Genomic DNA, 19,777 nt, shown 5'->3' with positions numbered 1-19,777 from the left:
CCACGTAAGCAAGAAATCATATATGCATGTAAATGTGTCAATAAGTCAGAGAAATTTAGAGACTAATATGTCAAAAGTATTTTTATGAACAGAATTTATGAATTAAATTTGTTCAGTTTTTCATAGTTTTGCTTTTTTTGATCTGTTATTTATTAAGTTCACATACTAAAGATATGACGTAATAAATATTCAGTTTATTTAGAATTTTGAGAAATTCCAAGTTAATATTAATGGAGAAGTCTGGGTATTTATAGAAAAAGGTAAAATACTTATCGAGAAGTCAAATAAACATTTGATATTAAACTTATCGAGAAGTAATTTTAAATATGAAAAAGGTACATTCGAGAAGTCAAGTGACTTATCGAGAACTCTGATAAATGCCCAGTTTGTCCAAAAAGAACTGAAATACTTCTAATTTATTTGAATTGAATCAAATGAAATCAGAATAAATTTTCCAAAAGTATTTGTCTAAAATAATTCATCGAATTAAATTATTTTAGTTCTGAGTTATTGATAAATCTCAAAATATCCTTGTCGAGAACTCTGTGAATTAACACTATTAGAGAACTCTACATGGTCTTATCGATAAGTCATAATAGAGCTTATCGAGAAGTCATTCGAGAAGTCTGTAAATAGACTTATCGAGGACTCACTCGAGAACTCCAAAATGACTTGTCGATAAGTCCTTTTGACTTATCGAGAACTCAGTTCTCTATACCTTTGAGTACTATTTTTCTGCCTTGTGCTAAATTTTTTTTACACATTTAAGATGTAAATTAACAACTAAGCAGTTTACTTAGAATTTTGAAATATTCTAAGTTAATTTTTGAGTTTTTAAGAAAGATAAATATACAGAGATTCTGAAATATTTATATTTCATATTTCAATTAATTTTCAATTAAATCAAACTGGGTTGATTTATTAGAAATTAATCTGCTGCAAAACATTAGCTGAGTTCTTGCCTTAGGATGAAGAATTGAGCATTCCAATTTCACTCACAAGTCTAGTGAAGATTGCTTCATCCAAAGGTTTAGTAAAAATGTCAGCTAATTATTTCATCCGTCGGGTAGATATTGCTCATCCGTCGGGTAGATGTTATTCATCCGTCGGTACTCTCTGGAGCTTAAATGATTTCTCGATAAGTCATTCTGGAGTTCTCGAATGATTTCTCTATAACACTAATTCTGTGACTTGTAGAGATCTTGACTTAGAATGTTTTACACCAAACAGATTTATTTTACTCCAAACTTCTTCATAATTCTTCTGAGGCATGATCTTCTTGATCTTCTTCCAGATAGAATTCTTAGGCTTGACACTGTTTAGAGAAAAATGCTCCAGTCTGCTCCATTTATATTTTACAGACATTGAGTGCTACAAGTATGAATTACAGATTAAGGTTACAATACAACTAATCTTAGGATTGTCAGTATGACTTAGTCTTGTTATAATGCAGGCATGTCTTGCACAACATAATTAATTTGATAGTGTTTTGGGGAAATAGATATAAATATTTTATACGTATCAAAGTTAACTTAATGTTAAATTTACAATCCATCAAAGGATACTTTGATACTCATGCTATGACAAATAATAAATTGATGTAAAAAATGAGATATAATAAACAACAAATTTATGTCTAAAAAACAATACTTCTAGTTGTAACTAATTCCAAAACTTTGTTTTCTAAGGCATTCTCGTACTTCCATCTTCTCAATAAAGGTTTTCAAATATAGTAGAATAACATTTTTCAATACCACTAAACTTCAAAAAAATGCAATTTACCGTAGTGAACATTGTAATCCATTTTGAATAATAAATATAACTTTCTTTATCTGCTGTGTCGGCGCTTAGTGTGTTGCTATATTTCATAAACGACCAATATGGATCTTAATCATCATACATTCTCCAAAATTTCAATTTAAAAGTCTATATTAATATTGATGCTTCAAAAGATAATCACTAAAATGCTCTTTTACTCATAGTTTAATCTTTTAACAGTTATGAAATCATGAAATTCTTCATTCATCACTGAGACTTGATTTATGCATGAAATTCATTGTGTGACTATTCTTCAAATTTCAAGATTAAATTTTATTTTTTGAAATAATGTATTTATCAAGTATTCTATTTTATCTGGATTCATGTGCTTAATTTAAATATTAATATCATTCTTGTTCATTTGTTGAGATTTAGTTATCTCTATTTCAATTTACGTTATATTATATTTATCACTCAAAAAAAAATTCAGCGTCACACAGTCGAAGTAAGAACCTCAACATAAAACATTATTTTACTCGAAGCAAGTACATCAACATAAAATATCATTTTATTTGACAACAGGTTAACGAGAAAATTGAGGAGTTGGCGCACTGTCGGATGAAAGAAAATTTAGCCGATACATTTAGGAAGCCGTTGAAGCCATATGTGTTTCAGAAAATGAAAGAGAAGTTTGGAATTCGAAGTCGAGTTTGAGGGAGAGTGTCAGAATTCAAACTCTCTTGGGTCAACATCAAATTTAGCAGCCACGAAGGATTTCCCAAAGTGTGAATATAAGAAGCAATAATGCATGCACGTACATAAAAAAACAAGTGCAACTGTATATGGTAAGTAAAATACATGCGGTCCATATTATAATTGAACTTTTTCGTAAACTGTTAAATCGAAATATGATGTGTTCAACCTATAAACCATACCTTAAAATTGTGTTCATATGCTACTATTTAAAAATGAAGTTGAATTCAAACCTAACAATTTGTAAGCATATCGCCTCATTTACGATCACGGTCATATGAAACCAACAAAATTGAATAGATACAAACGTTATAAATGCGGGAAATAACAAAAAAATTACTATATAAGTAAACCATTACAACAAAAATGGGCATTTACAACGAAATACTTACGACGAAAAATTTGTGTGCGTCTTACGACGAAAAACATGAATTCTTCGGAAGTATTTACGACATGAAATTGGTGTTGGTTTGCGCTATAATTGTATGTAAATTATGTGTGATCTGACAAATTAATGAATTGATTCAAAAGCCAAAAATGGCTAGAAACCGGGAAAAAAGCATATTGCTGATTTTAATATTTTTTGGTAATTATTGCTCAAATTCTGGGTTATTTACGACGGTTGTTCATAATATATTATATCGTAACGTAGTAACTTTAATTTCATTTTTATATTAAATTTGACAAGTAAGTGGATCCCATAAACTAAAATACAACATTTTTGTATCGAAAGTTAACAACATACAATGATTGTTTCCGTCATAAGTTTATTTATTATTAAAATGCTAAAGTGGATCTCGGTGCTTTTACTTACGACGAAATACAAATTTGTGATGAAAAATTGAACTTACTACTCGAGCAAAAGCAAAAGTGACGGAAATTGCGATTGAAAAATTTCCGTCACTTTTGCTTAACAAAACATAGTTGAAATATAGTCGAGAGTTTTGTTTAGTCTCTCATTTATGGGAGTTTAGTTTCTATTTTGAATTTCATGTTGTTCACTATGTTCGGGATTATGATTTGGAGGAATTTCATGGTGTTGATTTGTGATAAAGGTTTTTATGATGATGTATTTATGATATATTGCGCAAAATAACAGTTCGAGGATTACAATATATGCCTATTTCTTCAAAATTCGTTTGGTTGTCTACCGAATAAGAAAAAATTCAACGACGATATAATTTTGCGTTTGTTCAATTTTAATTATATGTATAAATACTGCAAGACTTTTTTTTACTCAATTATTTTGTTTGTAAAAAAATCGGCACAAACTTATTATGTGATCATGTGATATTAATCATTATATCCCGCGTTTCATACAACTTTTAGTCAAAGGGGACTATGGAAATAAACGTATCGATTAGTCCTTCACTTGATGAGACATAGAAAGTTTACAAAATCAATCTCTGATTTGCATATATAATACAGTTATCAAATTATTTAATATAATAATTTTCCCGAATATAGAAGAATCAATTATCCGAAATTAAAACAGTTAGCCGCGTAGGTATAACATAGTAATTTGCAGTAAATTAAAGAAGGTCAATCAATTTATAAGCATGATTAGGATTGTCAGATTTTCTTTTCCTTCTTAATTATCTTCTCATTCTCTCATGTCCTTATTATACCTTATATATGCATTGTACACGCACTATTTAACCTTACAAGTCCCCTTTCTCATTCTCTCATAACAATGGTTTCTCAGAGCATGATGACGACTTGCATGGTTGTGTTATTCACAATCATGGCTATGGCCGAAGCTGCCAGCAAGGTTCAAAGTGCATGGGGACCTTGGAAAACCGCTCATGCTACCTGCTACGGTGGCTTTGACGCTGCAGGCACCATGGGTACGTATCCGTATTGTTTCAGTGACGGAATCAGGATTTTAAATATATCGTTACTATTATGTTTTTATCAAGTTTTATCAGTAATCTTGTTATTAGTATCAGTGATGGAATCAGGATTTCAAGTAAACGAGACTAGTATGTTTTCGAGGTTTTGTTATTACTTATTAATCTTGTTATGAACATATCAGGTGGGGCTTGTGGATACGGAAACTTGTACCAGCAAGGTTATGGTCTACACACAGCAGCATTAAGTACTGCACTCTTTAACAATGGTGAAAAGTGCGGATCGTGTTATGAGATAAAATGTATCGATGATCCGCAATGGTGCAGACCTGGAAATCCCTCTATATTCATCACGGCCACTAACTATTGTCCTCCTAACTGGGATATCCCAAGTGATAATGGTGGTTGGTGTAATCCTCCTCGTGAACACTTCGATTTGGCCGTGCCTATGTTCGTTAGACTTGCACAGTACCGTGCTGGCATAATCCCCGTCTCGTACCGCAGGTAACTAATCTACTGTTTTCAGTGACGGAACCAGAATTACAACATTTATAAAAAGACATAGATCTCGGCAAATAAAGTTAGGCGTTGTTTTAGTGGCAGAACCAGAATTACAAATAATCACATTAATGAAAAACATGGATCCTGGCAAGTAAAATTATGCATATTTATTCTCGAAAGGGAGATGTTCTAAATCGCTAGAAATTTTTGGAAATATATTAGCCAGATGAATTAGTAGGTGCTAACATTTTAATAACTATCTTTACAAAAAATCACATTTATAATAAACATAGACCTTAGCAAGTAAAACTATGCATATCTATTCTTGAAAGGGAGATGTTCTAAACCGCTAGAAATTTTTGGAAATATATTAGCCGAAGAATTAGTAGGTCGAATGATTTAATAACTATCTTTATAGCTCGAGAACGTTTCATACCTATTATCGAGTTAGTGTTATAATGTTTTATTGAGACTAATATTACAAATTGTGTAATATTGAAGGGTGCCATGTATAAAGAGAGGAGGAATAAGATTCACAATGCAGGGCAATCCATACTGGAACTTAATATTGTTCACCAACGTTGCTGGTGCGGGTGACATCGTACGTGCAGAGGTCAAGGGTTCGAATACTGATTGGATGAGCATGACCCGCAATTGGGGTCAAAATTGGCAGTCAATGCATCAACTGGTTGGTCAGTCACTCTCTTTCAGGGTCACAGCCAGTGACGGAAGAGTATCCGAGTCTCTCAACGTTGTTCCTTCTAATTGGCAGTTTGGTCAAACCTTTTCCGGGAATCAATTTAGTATTTTCTAAAGTCAATGCTAATATTAGTTTACTTAATTATGGTAATAAACTTAAGTATTACGGTATTTCCTCTTGTTATTATGTAATTTCAAATTTGAATCACTGAGAGAAAATTGAGGAAATTTGAGATATTTACGGATAAATGCATTTGGAATTGAGAGGCGATTGGATAGACCTCCGTATATACTGGAAATTGCATAATTAACGGAACTTGATATATCTCCGTATAAATTTGTTTGGTACGATTCTACGCAATTGAGATATTTACTTATAAATATTTTTAGTGTGATTTCACGTTTAGAATTGAGTAATTTAGGCAATTTGATAGATTTCCCTATGTAAGGGAAATTGCATAATTGAGGGAACTTAATATATTTTCGTATAAATATGTTTGGTACGATTCTCCGCATGAAATTACATAATTGATTTAATTATTTACTTGTCAATAAAGTTTTTTATCCGTAAATTATGTACACTGAACATTATATTTAAAGTGAAATATGTTTCGATTATGTATATAGATCATTATTTTTAAAATATAAATCGATAAGAATTTTGGTGTCTTCATTTTTTAACAAAAATATTTAACACGGATAAGGTGATAATAATCACAAATATATAAAGAATATGAGGATTAAAGGGGTAAAATCACTTGAGTTTAGCTAATCTTGAACAATTAACCAACTCAAGCCCCTCATCAAATTATGCGTGATCCTTTCGGAAAGCAAAATCTACAGATAATGTACATTCATATTCATGAAAATATATCACATGGTGTATCAGAAGTTCTAGCTCAGGTGACATTGACACTTATGTCTGCATAATGTGAAATTTCTTTCTGATTTTCTAGACCAAATTTGCGTCGAATGATTGGCGTCGTTTCTTCAGGTTTGCTGCAGCTTCTGGCTGCCCCTTTCTCATCATTGCCACAAATTCTTCGTAGTTTATGCGACCATCCTGCATATTGAGTAGATTTTTAGCTTTGCTTGTTTATTTATCAATATGTAGAGTGCTTGAGATTATTGTAATTTGTCGGAGGAAAGGCTATGAAGGCTATTTTGTAACTACTTACATGATCTGAATCAACGTCGGAGATGATTTCCTTTATATCCTTGTCGTTACTCATGCCATATTCACGGAGAGCTTGCTCTAGTTCTTCCATGGTGATGTACCTGGTTTCAGAAAGTTATGCAGTTCTGTTAATATAGGATAGTATGCCTGCAATAAGCAAAGCTTCTGCAGACTCTCGTAAAAATATGCACATTCTTCTAATTCTTAGCAATTCTGTCAAAATCTTTTTTTGGTACTTCTATACCAGCAGCAATATGTAATTTTGGTTTATAAGAATTAAGATACGCTTGTAGACTGACTTAAGTATCATCGCTATTGTACTTACCCACTGTTATCTTTATCGAAGTACTGGAATGCAGTGTAAAGATGCTCTTCTCTGTCCATTCTGTTCATGTGCATTGTTGCTGTAATAAACTCATCATAATCGATTGTCCCATTTCCATCTGCGTCAGCCTGTTTTTTCCAACAAAATTATATGAATCATAAAAAATGTGGAACACTACATTGCTCAATACTCTGAGGCTCTCTTTCACAAACATTATCTGTTTATTTGCTCAAAATACGATATATTATAGTTAATTCTTGGGTGACTTACCGCTTCCATCAACTGTTGGACTTCAAATTCAGATAGTTTTGTTCCTTGCTTGGCCAGACCTAGCTTCAATTCCTCAAGAGTGATTGTACCACTGTTGTCAGAATCCATGCCTTTGAACATCTGCTTCAATCCCATGATCTCTTCCTCCGAGAGGCAACCTGCAATGACCTACATTTTCCAAAACCCAAAGCCACCATCAGAATTCCCAATCCTGTAAAAAGGAGCTTATAACAGAAGTGCATTAAATTGTCATGTTTAACATTGTGAACCAGCTTTAGATCAGTATCAGAACATATTTATTACCCGAAGGGCGACTTTCTTGAAGTTATTCATTGCTCTGAACTGTTTCAACCTATCAAGAACAGCATTGTCAAGCGGGGTGTCAGGTGCTTCGCCATCCTCCTTGATCCATGGATGAGCTGAAAAAAACAGTTGTTATACACATGAGAAGTATGGTATCAAAAGTAACTTATTAATTATTGCTGAACTGATAATTTATTATACTTACAAAGAACTTGTGTTGCAGTTAGCCTCTGCTTGGGATCAGTAGTCAACATCTTCTTAACAAGATCCTTTGCTTGAGGTGAAATTGCAGGCCATGGATCACATGAAAAATCAACGTGTCCACGTAAGATTGCATTGAAGATTCCATGCTCCGACTCTGTCAATCCAATCAACTTTTTTCTCAGTATCTTAATAACATTTCAATGTATAAGAATCAAGAAGGGAAATCACAGATTCTTTTTCATTTTTCTAAATGTAGCATCTTCATTACCTGCCCAAAATGGAGGAACACCGCATAGAAGAATATATAACATGACCCCAATGCTCCAAATATCAACTTCTGGTCCGTAATTTCTCTTGAGGACTTCTGGTGCAATATAATAGGCACTACCAACAATATCCTTGAATTGTTCACCTGCAAGAATGCACCAATTTAATAATTTTATACAGTTACTGGTACAAATCAAAAAAATCTAATGATTGAAATTTCTTGGCTTGGCAATTCATGTTATATGCTCTAATATGATCGGTAGGATAGATATATAGAAAGAGTGAGAGGCTGCAATAACCTTGTTTGTAAAAAACTGATAGGCCAAAGTCAGTAGCTTTAAGAGGAGAATTCTCATCCTTGTTCAAAAGAAGGAAGTTTTCGGGCTTGAGATCTCTGTGAATGACGCCCATCTGATGACAAGTATGAACAATCTGAACAATGGTTCTCAACAAAGAAGCTGCAGCTGCCTCGGTGTAATGTCCCTTAGCAATGATACGATCAAATAGTTCACCTCCAGCACACAATTCCATAACCAAATGAACAGAATGCTTGTCTTCAAATGCACCCTTAAGCTCCACGATATTAGGCTGTCCTGTCAGATGATGCATAATTTGAACCTCCCTCCTAACATCCTCAATATCCTCCTTATTAACAAGCTTCCGCTTGGCAATTGTTTTACAAGCAAATTGTTCTCCGGATTGTTTATGAGTACACAAATGTGTGACACCAAATTGTCCCCTTCCAAGCTCTTTCCCAATAGTGTACGTGCTCCTGACATCTTCCATCGGCCTCCCTAGAACCGGACCTATTGGGTGAGACTTGGAAGGTTTCGGAGAGGCAGAAGGAGGCGTAGTCCTAGGTGGGGATTTGGCTACACTGCCACCTCCACCACCACCACCACCGCTACCTATTGATTTATCAGCATTGCTAGGATCACCTCCGTTGATTTCCCTAGTTGGCTCAGCAGTACTCTCCTGGGAACAACAGTTCCCCATTGGGGAAATTTGCGAGGAAACGAGACAGGCAGATGATTAATAAGACAAGAGGACCTCTTCCTTTTTTATTAAGAAATAAAAAAGGAGGAGGATTATAAAGGATATACAGGAGGGTGGCACGAAGAGCAAAGAAAGAAATGAAGGGGGGTTTTGGTAGATGATACAAAAGAGTTATGAGAAACAGAAAATAGAGATGTAGAAGAATTGACGGTGAGAAATTCCAGGAGGATGAGCTTTGCTGGTTTGTTAGTTTTTGCCAAGAAATTTTTTAAACATGGGTTGAGAGTGTTTCCCGGGAAAACCATATTTTTTTATTTTTGTCTATTTTGCTAATAGATATATAATAGCCTATAGGCAAATATTACTGGCTAACTTTTTACTATCTTTGGGAAGTTAGAGGACTCCATCTTTCTTACAAGTTTAGGAATTAGGGACACAATCCAACCTAAAACACATAAAACTGGGGCTTAAACTTACCCAATATAGTATCGAGAATACACAAGAGCAAATACCAATGACCTCTTGATGTAGCGGTATCTCTCTCGCTCCCTCCGCGGAAAGTCGTCGTTTTCTCTGGAGGAAGACGAAAGCTCGAACCTTGTCAATGACAAGGCGGACGTTTGAGTGTGTCTAACTATAAAAAATAACAAAAAACAAGAGCAAACTTTTATAAAAATGGTATTTCGATAATTAGAAATCTCATATCGACCTAAAGTTGACAACCTTTCAACCATCATCCTAACAAGGATGCAATTATTTATAGTCAAAATTGTATAACAAACCAGACATATATAGGGTGTCTCAAACTAGTAGAGTAAGGTTTTAGGACGAAAAGATATATTAAACCTTGCCTCAACTTCTACGCAGAGCAGCACAGATCCTCAACTTAACAAACAAGAAATCATAACGACACATAGAAGACAACAGAAAGGATATATCAAGCAATAAAATAGCACACAACAATAGGAACAGAGTTTGCAGTAGAATAACCAAAAGTAGTATAACAGGGTAAAAGAAACTACAAAACTCAGGACTTAACGCCCTTAAACAAACCACCACCAACCCTTGAATCATACAAAGTTGTATATAACACCTAAATCAATTGATTCAAATGTGTGATGTTTTATAAAATTTAATATAATGTTAGTACAGAGTAGGGCTTTGAGCAAGAGAATACAACTCATTTCATGTGGGATGTGGGGATTGTTAGGAGGGGACATGGAGTTAATTTAGAACTCAGTAGGTTGGAATCGTCGGATCAGCCTTTACAGCATATGCATGAATCCCTCCAGCAATGTTGTAGATGGTCGAGAATCCCTGCATTATCATTACTTAATTAGCAAGAGTTAATGTACTTGGCTTTTTCTTTTAATGCCTTTGGGAATGCAAAATCTTTACAAGAGTTTTTGTACTAGAATACTTCTTTTATGTGCTTTCGTGGCAAGTAAATTTAGGAGGACAGGTAGAACTTATAAGGGAGTGCAATCTGAATTTTATATGTATCCAGCTGATTTAAGAAAAAGGGGATTCAATCATGAGAGAATCTGTATGCAGGGCTCACAAGTGATAGCGACTGACTTGGGTTTACTGCAAGATGAAAGGATTTTTCTTTATAATGAAAAGAAGAACAATATGGGTTTTTCATCGGGGGCATTTCCACATTTCTTTGCTCCATCTGAAGGTCATATGTTGAACTATACAGAAAAGATACTATACAATTATGTAGGCCTTTCTATTTCATGTTTTGCTTGCCCATAACAAGGCTTGATCTATATTCCAGTTCTTCAGTGCTTCTCTTCTTTTATCTCTCCTCTTGCAACTTGCAAGGATTGACACTACCAACATACCATTTTTCTAGTTCGCCTTAAAATTTAAGATTGTGTTTTCTGTTAAGCTTTAACTTTGTAGACTTTGTAAATGTGGTTATGCGGAATAATAATATGCTCAGACAAATGCATGTGGATAGAAACAGTTCTGTTAATTCTTTCTTTTTATCATATTTCTCACTACATACAAAGTATTCTTACCTGTGTCTGCAGCCACTTTGCAACTTGTAATGATCGCACTCCATGGTGACACTGGATTGCAGCATTATGAATTGATGATCAGTACTCTTAGTAAAGATACATTCAATAGATAATATTATGGCTTCTAGAAAAACTTCATGAAGTGTGTAGCTATTAACTTCTTAACTTTGAGGGCAGTTTTTCCTATTTTAGGATGTCTAAAAAACAAATCAATAATCCGTATGCAAGGAAACATAGTAACTGATAAAAATTGTGCACCTAACTAACTGTTACAAGTGAAATTATTTTATTCCCAGTGAAATACTCAACACGATGCGTTGCTAAACAAAAGCTTTTAGGCTAACCTTTTAATTACCCCATTTTAATATATAGAAGTAATGCATCATATTATGAAGACTATCTAGAACTGAAAAAGTAATATCTTATTTTATTCAAATAGCTAATAAAATGTCCATCTCTTTGCCTCTAAAGATATGATGGATTTTAAAAGTACGCACTATTCATGTGAAGTTAGCTATGGTAGATGGTAGGATACTATGAGGAAAAATGAAACTAAAGGAGTGAGCAGAGTAAAATATACAAACTAGGTCCTTTGGCTTTAAGTAGTTAAATGTAGCTCAGAAACAAATATAGCAATAAGTTGGATTTAATTATTTGAAAGATGTTAAAGATGAAACTCAACTAATAAACTTCACATTAAATTAAAGTTTAAGCTCAAAAACTGGAAATAGATACAACAAATGATAATCATAATATGCACTTATACATGGTTAGAATGCTAATTGTTCAGTACGAGAAATAAGTAGTAGTTATATACTAACCAATACATATGTGTCCTTCTGAGGATCAAGCTTTGAAGTAATTTCTGGACCCCAACTTCCAAATTGCTGAAGAGGAAAAACTTGAAACCCAGGCAATGAAGCTCGTTCCCTGAAAGATAAAACGAGAATTCCGTGACTCTACAGAAAAAAGGAGAACAACTCTGGCTATGGACTATCAATACACTCTCTCACATGGACAACAGAAGGGCACCAACCACTGGTACCTCATTATTTATTTAAAATTTAATCAATCTGTATATATTAATATATGCTTAGATAACTACTTGAACTCTAAATTGAAAATGAGAGGAATAACTTTAAACTGCTAGTTAAACTAAAGATCCTAGGACTATGCATTCTATTCTAAGAAGTCTTATATGAATCTTTAAGTTTGCACGAAGTATTAAGTGGAAGTGAGCATACAGTTCTTCAGGCTCTCGTACATCAATCAACTGAACCTCTTCTTTAAAACTTGGATCTTGCATTTTCACATGTAGCTCATCAGGTTGAATGTCTTTCAGCACAGGTTCTTCCCTGGATATTAAAATACTGATAAGAACCCACAATGTACAATAAACCAATCTATAAGACTGTAAAAGCGACATGGAAAATAGATAAACTAATAGCTGTTTGTTTTCCATAAGCGCTTTTTCAAGATACAATTAAGAAACTACCTCTCTGATAGAACTTGCACTAAATGCCAGCCAAATTTAGTCTTGCACCTCACAACTTTGTTTAGAGGTGCACTGAATGAAGCCTCCTCAAACTCTGGAACCTGAGACATCATAATATATCCACCAATCATATAAGAGCATAGGAATTGAGAATGTGAATATACTATTTATCTGAGTTATTGAAAATCAAAGAATGTAAATATGTTTTTTATCTGAGTTCTTGAAATCAAAAAACAGAAAGATTATACAAGTATGAAAGTGTTAGATTTCTAGAGAACGTGTTTCCTCTTAATTAAGATTTAATATTTTTAATCAAGTCTTACCAAGAAACACTGCCTTGTATTTTATTCTATTAAATTTAAAAACTAATAAATAAATTAAATTAAACTCTAATGCAAGTTTCCTACAAGAAGTATATTCCTCGTTTGGGTCCTAATGATATACAATCAAGAATTACACAACCTCACTGTTAATCTTATCCTAACCAAAGATCTAAAACTAGCATACAGAAGTCGGGAAAATAGAGGTCCTCAAATGTCGGGATTCACAAACTCTGTTTAAAATACATTTCAGTACAACTCTTGCTGTAAAATGTAAGTAAGTGCAAAAATGCCTAGAAAGGGCTCTTGCTCTAGATGGAGATTGAGGGTTCAAGCCTTGTCAAAGGCAGTTGACAAAAGTGAGTGTGTTAGTGTATTCAATTAACCAAAAACAATCAGTGGTAGATCTAGCTCCCAACTTTTGTGAGGGGAGAAAAAATATTGTTTTTCCCAAAGGCGGGACGATTGTATAAATAGCGGTCTAGAGCCACCACTTAATTTTAAAGATATAGCAATACAAAATCTATCTCTAACATATTCATTTATTCATATCTATTCATATCTGTAATTAGTTGTGAATGTTCTGTCGATCCATATATACTTTTATCAAGGTCAGTTCGGGAAGGATGACTTGCCAATTAGATACCTTACAAGTATTAATGTTAATTTCCACAAACAAGCTTTAGGGGAAAACCAAAATTTCCTATTTACCCCTACCATGACATAAAACTTGTTAGGTATAGATATTTATCCATCCAGAAGACAACAGAATCTCAAATGTCATAAAACAGATGCACATAAATCAGCTGAGCACCTGAATCAAAAAGGTATCTTAATGAATAATTGAAAATTTTAAATGAATGACTAGCAAAAGAAAAGCTACACGTCAATCACATACCATTTGACCCTTTCTCACCCATCCAAGCATGCCCCCTTCTTTCTTTGAAGGACACATGGAGTATTCCGCAGCCAAGTCACTTAGATCCTCTCCTGAATGTAAAAATTAAAAAAGATCGTTTAGTAAAAAAAACCATAAGTTATGAAATTTCTAAATGATACACCATAAAGATGGAGAACTAAAAATGAGAAGAAAAAAAAACTTCTTGCAACTTAATACTTATCATGGTGTCAATAAATGATTATCGTAGTGTCAGTAAATGATAAAGAATGTGTTATACAATAAGCTTGCTTTCTACCTTCAGAAACTCTTTTTTGAAGTTCCACTAAAAGTTTAAGATCATCTTCTTTGACAAGCAAATGCTGCACCAATATTTCCCTACTAGTAGCAGAACTTCCAGCACTGAATGATGCTATGAAAATAAATATTCATAAACTTGTAAGGATAACAAACAATATATACGTGCATTGTTAGAAATTTTGATTATCATAGTACGAAGTTAGCAAGCTCAATATAGCCTCTTGTTCATACGATTTAAGCCATAAAAAAACATTACGGCAATTTTACCAACATTGTCATCACAACCATGTCTGAATCCAAAGTATCAATAAGATGAGGTAACTTTCAAATTGACTTGGCACTTGTACTAGTAGATTATCCTGTTCCTCTTCTTACATGTCTGTTAACAAATTTAACATCGTATTTCTGGTTATAAATTCAAAGTATCATCTATCTTTACTGGTGAAATGTCTGATTGTTATCCGCTAGATCAAAACATAAAACCCTGGGAAGAACCCGTACATCGGGTTCGGGACCTTTCCTCGGGACCCCAACTAATAATGTCTTCTTAATTGTCATCACTCTTCTTTCTCTGTACATACTTTTCTCATTATTTAGTTACAAAACGTATGTTGTGCATAAAATAACTATATATTTATAAGGTACTAATTTTGCTCGTAAAAGGCAACCAGAGTACGTAATAGTAAAAAATAAATACCATAACGTCATAAAACGAATAGTTCAAAAACATCAAGTTAAACAAATGGTGTTATTACTGCTCTATACCCAGGACAGCTACTCCTAGGTAAGAAAATAATTGTAATTCACTGCTGAGGTTCAATAATTGAGTTATCAAGTAGGTAACACAACACAAATTGAAACCCCTTTTAATTCGAACGTGTTTTAAACAAAATCAAATTATCGCAAATTACGTGTTCTGCACCACATTAACAACAACTAAAACCCCACAATTGCTTGGTCATAAGTCATCAAAAAGTAACAACGTTTACAAATAGAACTATCCAACAAGCATGATAAAACAGTAAAAAAATAAAAAATAGAAGGTTGATGGAATCAAATTCTTGCAAATTACGTGTTTTGCACCACATCTGAAACAACTAAATACACACTTACTTGGTCATAATTCATCAAAAAAGTAACAACATTTACATACAAAACTATCAGCAAACCTAATAAATCAGTAAAAAGGATAAAAAAAGGGCGAGATGAAATCAAATTTTCGCAATTTACGTATATTTGAAGAAACCAAAACACCAAAATTACTTGGCCATAACTCATAAGTCATAAGTCATCAAAAATTAACAACACTTACATATAGAACTATCCAGCAAACATCATAAAACAGTAAAAGGGCAAGATAGAATCAAATTTTCGCAAATTACATGTTGTGCGCCACATTTAAAACAACTAAAACACACAATAACTTGGTCATACATTTACATACAAAACTATCCAGCAAGCATCAAAAACTAGTAAAAACGACAAAAGGGCGAGACGGAATTAAATTATCGCAATTTACGTATATTTCAAGAAACTAAAACACCACAATTACTTGGTCATAACTCATAAGTCATCAAAATTAACAACATTTACATACAAAACTATCAAGAAAGCATCATAAAAACAGTAAAAACACAAAAGGGCAAGATGGGTATTGCAAGAAACTACAAAATACCTCTGCCTTGTGGGAATTTACGAAAGGCCATTGATAAACCCCAGTTGAAAGATGAGCAAATGGGCTTATGGGTTTTGGGGAGAAGTGAAGATAATGTAGAGAATCTTGAATTGGGAGAGATTGAGAGAGATGAATAGAGAGAGATTCTGGAGAGATTGCAGAGAGATTGAGTGGCGATTGTTAGTGGTGGGAGAAGATGGTGGTGGTGATTAGAAGCAGCTGCTGCAGCTCTTAACATTGTTTGAGATTTTTAGTCAGGTGAGGAGAAAATATGAGAACTTGTGAACGATTTTACAAATTTATAGTTGAGGGGCTTGTTTGTAAATGGATATTAAACTTCGAATTAAATAAATTAAATTTTTTTGAGAGAGGTTGAAATCAAAATAAAAAGTTCAAATGGGAGGAATATGAATAGTGGTTTTGGTATGGGTTGTTTAGAGGTTTGGTTGGGTTTGGTTCCCGGGTTCATCAGGAACAATGAGATTTGAGACTTGGATTTGATGATAAAAGAGGGGTGATTATGAAATGAGTTTTTTAATTTTTGCGGTTCGATTGTGGTTTGAATATTTGATAATCACGTGATTTGATGTAAATTGCGGTTTGATACCATAATAGTGTGGTTCAAACCGCACCGTAACTTTATATATTATATATTACGTAAAATTATTCTGATCACTAATTTATATCACCTTTATCCTAATCTCTTCTCACATCTTCAAATTCAAGAATTCAAATTCATTATTAGAATTATGTACTATTATTAAAAAATATATACACATAGTATAAATTTTGTTATTCATGCATATTTTTGTTTTAATAAATTGGAATATGGAAAACAAACATTACGCTATAGATTGGTTTTCGCAACCATATTTCAAAAAATTCTTTAAAAAATGTTGCTATTGGGATATAAGTTAATGTCTATTGCAAGGGTTTTTAAAATATTATAATTGAACCAACAAATTTTGGAGGATTTTACAAAATACAACTTATTATAATGCATTACATAACCGTTGCAATATATAAAAGATTTGGTCCAAAAAATTAAGCAGGTTTTCTGAAAGTTTTAAGTGGACTTGCAAAATTTTAAGCGGGTTTTTTATTTATATTTTTCCCGACTAAATAAAAAAAGTAATAAAACAATAAAAAACACACTCAGACACAAATATTTTAACTCCCCCGACACCCAGACACTCGAACACACAAACTGAGAACACAAGAATACGAAGGAGGAGGAGATTTAAAGCTCAGAGGAGATAACACGCGGCTCAGAGAAGTTTAAAGATCGAAAGGTTCGATTTTTCCCCAAATTTTCTCCTCTAAAAACGTTCAGTTTTTATAGATGGATGTTCGATTATTGCTAGATGGGTGTTAATTCATGATTCTTTGTTTATGTTTTCACTTAGTTGAGTGTTAATTAGGGTTTAATTGATTGTCATTATTGATTCTTGCATTTTGTTTTACATGTATGTGTTAATTAGGGTTTATTTGGATATTTTTACATGTATGTGTTAAATTAGTGTTTATTTGTTAATATTCTGTGATATTTAGGATTTACACAAAATTTAAGTGCCTTGTTTTTTGTTTTTAATTTGGTCCATTGTTTAAGTGCCCTGTTTTTTTTAGTAAAAGTGTATGCCCTGTTTTTAAATGTGTTGTCTTGTTTTTCTATGTGAAATTTTGTAAAACATAGGTTTGAAAAGATGAACTGGATATTACGTCCTAAACAAAATAAAGAATATCGTAACGGGACAAAGAAATTTGTTACGAATGCATTCTCTAATTTTGGCGTACCAAATGAAATCAATGCCCCTGCAAGGACTGTAGTATCGTTTTTGGTACTCCATAGATGATGTGTATGATCATCTAGTATGCAAGGGTCCTTATCCATCATTCGTTGATTTGATATACGAGATTTCAACCTCTAAGTACCAAAAGAAATCAGATCAGGGCTGTGATAGAGGGTTTGGGTTAGGTAATGATTTTGATGAGATGATGGATAATGCGTATAAATATAATGATGATTGTAGAGGTAAGAAGGGGTTAATGAGGACGCAAGTAAATTTTATCGGCTTGTTGAAGATGGGAAACAACCTTTGTATCCTGAGTCGAAAAAATTTACTCGTTTAGATTTTATAGTAAAACTTTACCAGTTGAAGTGCATTCATGGATTTACCGAGTCCTCCTTTAGTGTTATACTAGAGTTAATAAAGGATGTCTTTCCCGAAGTTAATATAAAGTTAAACACTGGTGATAACAGTGAAACGGAAGAAGCGTAAGAAGTTCGGCTGGACTTTGATGGTTATGGGTTAAACTGGTTGGTTGGTAGGACTGGCATAACAAGGAAAATCAAGAAAGATCCTACAAAAATTGAGAGGACAAATTCTGCAAAACTGAAAAAGCTAAGGGATGAGTTAGCTTCTGAAATGATGGAGAAAATGAACAAAAAAACTGAAAAGATATTAGGAAAGTTGGCCAAGGAGAATCTGTCACAGAACATCAATATAAAAAAAATTGCGGGTTGACATTTGTGTCGGGGATGGAGACGGGACTACCACAGGTGGAGAGGAAGAAGCAGAGGAAGAGGAAGTTCGACTTGAAGAAAATTGAAGATGATTTAGTACTATTGCATATTTTGGTCTATATATTTTAACTTAAAATTGTGATCGTGTGTGAACTTAACTTTGCTATTTTCGCTTGAGACCTTTGTATTTTTGTTACACTTGGTTTCTATATTGATGTTGGAATAGCAGAAATAGTGTAAAACTGATTTTTGTGGATTATTGTTGGATTGTGTTGTGGATATACCGATTAAGTTTGGTGGCTGTTAAAGAAATCTTAAGGTCATGCCCATTTTTTTCTAAAAAAATTGTGTTGCAGTGGAGGGTAAAATAGTTGCCATATACTTCAAATTTGTTAATAAACTATGTTACAATTAACTCAAAATATGTTCCAATTAACTCAAAATATGTAGCAATAAACTCGAAATATGTTACATAGGTCTACGTATTGCAACAATTATCAGAAAAAGGTTGCAAAACAATATTTCCATAGGCAGCCTCATGTATTGCAATGATTTTATATTCATTGCTATAAATGTAAAAACGTTGTTGTCAACCGAATTTGCAGCTTCATTACTCTGTTGTAATATGGTCTGAAATTCGTTACCATGAGCCCTTATAGCAACGAGACCAAATGTTACGCCTATTTTTTCAAAATACATTGTGATAGACCTTATTGAAATAGATTTGTACCATATAGCAACACTTTTTAGGGTTGTTATAGGCAATCAATGGTGTAGTGAAGGTTGATTAAGTACAACACATATAGTTTTACCCGATTGTGCAATAATCTGGACCAAATACTGAGTATTTTTTCAGAAAATCGGGTCAAATAATAAACCAAGTTAGCAATTTTGATATACATTATTCGTTAATTTCCTTATAAAGTTCTCTAACACATCAATCCATGTGGATGAAGGAAGATTCAAACACCTTATTTCATTGATATAATGCCCTCGATGATCCAATAAACAAACTTTCCAAATCCGCTAATTGAAAAAAGCACTTCAACTCAATCGAGCTCTGATACATTTTTGAAAAATGGTCATTTTGTGTTTTTTTAAATGAGTAGATTCTTATATTAAGTTAAAATAAGCTTACATATATTTGTCAAAATCAAAAAACGAATAAATTTATGAACCGTGGGTACACTTAAACCTACTACATTTATCCCACTTATTTGATTTTGATCAAATAACTAAAGTTAAACATTCTATTCTTTTTTAAATTATATTACATATACTTTCTAACAAAATAATATTTATGGTCGATGTTACAATTGTAGAATTGACTTTTTTCAATTGTACCATCACGTTTTTTTCTTCTATACGTGGTAGCCTCCTGGTAAAGACCAGTTCCCATATATGCACTTCTGTTAGACCAGTTGTTAGTCAAACT

The 19,777-nt window shown here is 33.1% G+C and overlaps 3 protein-coding genes across 3 annotated transcripts; 1 reads left to right on the top strand and 2 right to left on the bottom strand.

Moving 5' to 3' along the window:
- The first annotated feature begins 4,234 nt into the window (after nucleotides 1-4,234).
- On the top strand, nucleotides 4,235-5,856 carry LOC141662139 (expansin-A4-like). Its single transcript, XM_074469186.1, has 3 exons — nucleotides 4,235-4,358; nucleotides 4,547-4,865; nucleotides 5,364-5,856. Exons 1-3 carry the CDS (start codon nucleotides 4,235-4,237, stop codon nucleotides 5,674-5,676), a joined length of 756 nt encoding a protein of 251 aa, XP_074325287.1. The 3' UTR covers nucleotides 5,677-5,856.
- A 410-nt stretch (nucleotides 5,857-6,266) lies between these two features.
- Nucleotides 6,267-9,265, bottom strand: LOC141659408 (calcium-dependent protein kinase 17). Its single transcript, XM_074466262.1, has 8 exons — nucleotides 8,407-9,265; nucleotides 8,109-8,252; nucleotides 7,842-7,994; nucleotides 7,637-7,752; nucleotides 7,334-7,501; nucleotides 7,064-7,191; nucleotides 6,740-6,839; nucleotides 6,267-6,624 (listed from the first exon to the last, which is right to left on the bottom strand). The coding sequence occupies exons 1-8, from the start codon at nucleotides 9,101-9,103 to the stop codon at nucleotides 6,514-6,516; spliced, it is 1,617 nt and encodes a 538-aa protein (XP_074322363.1). The 5' UTR covers nucleotides 9,104-9,265; the 3' UTR covers nucleotides 6,267-6,513.
- A 760-nt stretch (nucleotides 9,266-10,025) lies between these two features.
- On the bottom strand, nucleotides 10,026-16,260 carry LOC141659409 (rhodanese-like/PpiC domain-containing protein 12, chloroplastic). Its single transcript, XM_074466263.1, has 8 exons — nucleotides 15,819-16,260; nucleotides 14,142-14,255; nucleotides 13,844-13,935; nucleotides 12,626-12,726; nucleotides 12,375-12,485; nucleotides 11,952-12,060; nucleotides 11,131-11,181; nucleotides 10,026-10,420 (listed from the first exon to the last, which is right to left on the bottom strand). The coding sequence occupies exons 1-8, from the start codon at nucleotides 16,054-16,056 to the stop codon at nucleotides 10,340-10,342; spliced, it is 897 nt and encodes a 298-aa protein (XP_074322364.1). The 5' UTR covers nucleotides 16,057-16,260; the 3' UTR covers nucleotides 10,026-10,339.
- Nucleotides 16,261-19,777: the final 3,517 nt, after the last annotated feature.

The sequence above is a fragment of the Apium graveolens genome, chromosome 5 (genome assembly GCF_009905375.1).
Source record: "Apium graveolens cultivar Ventura chromosome 5, ASM990537v1, whole genome shotgun sequence".
Taxonomy (NCBI): Eukaryota; Viridiplantae; Streptophyta; class Magnoliopsida; order Apiales; family Apiaceae; genus Apium; species Apium graveolens.
This window is presented reverse-complemented; position numbering and strand designations above follow the sequence as displayed.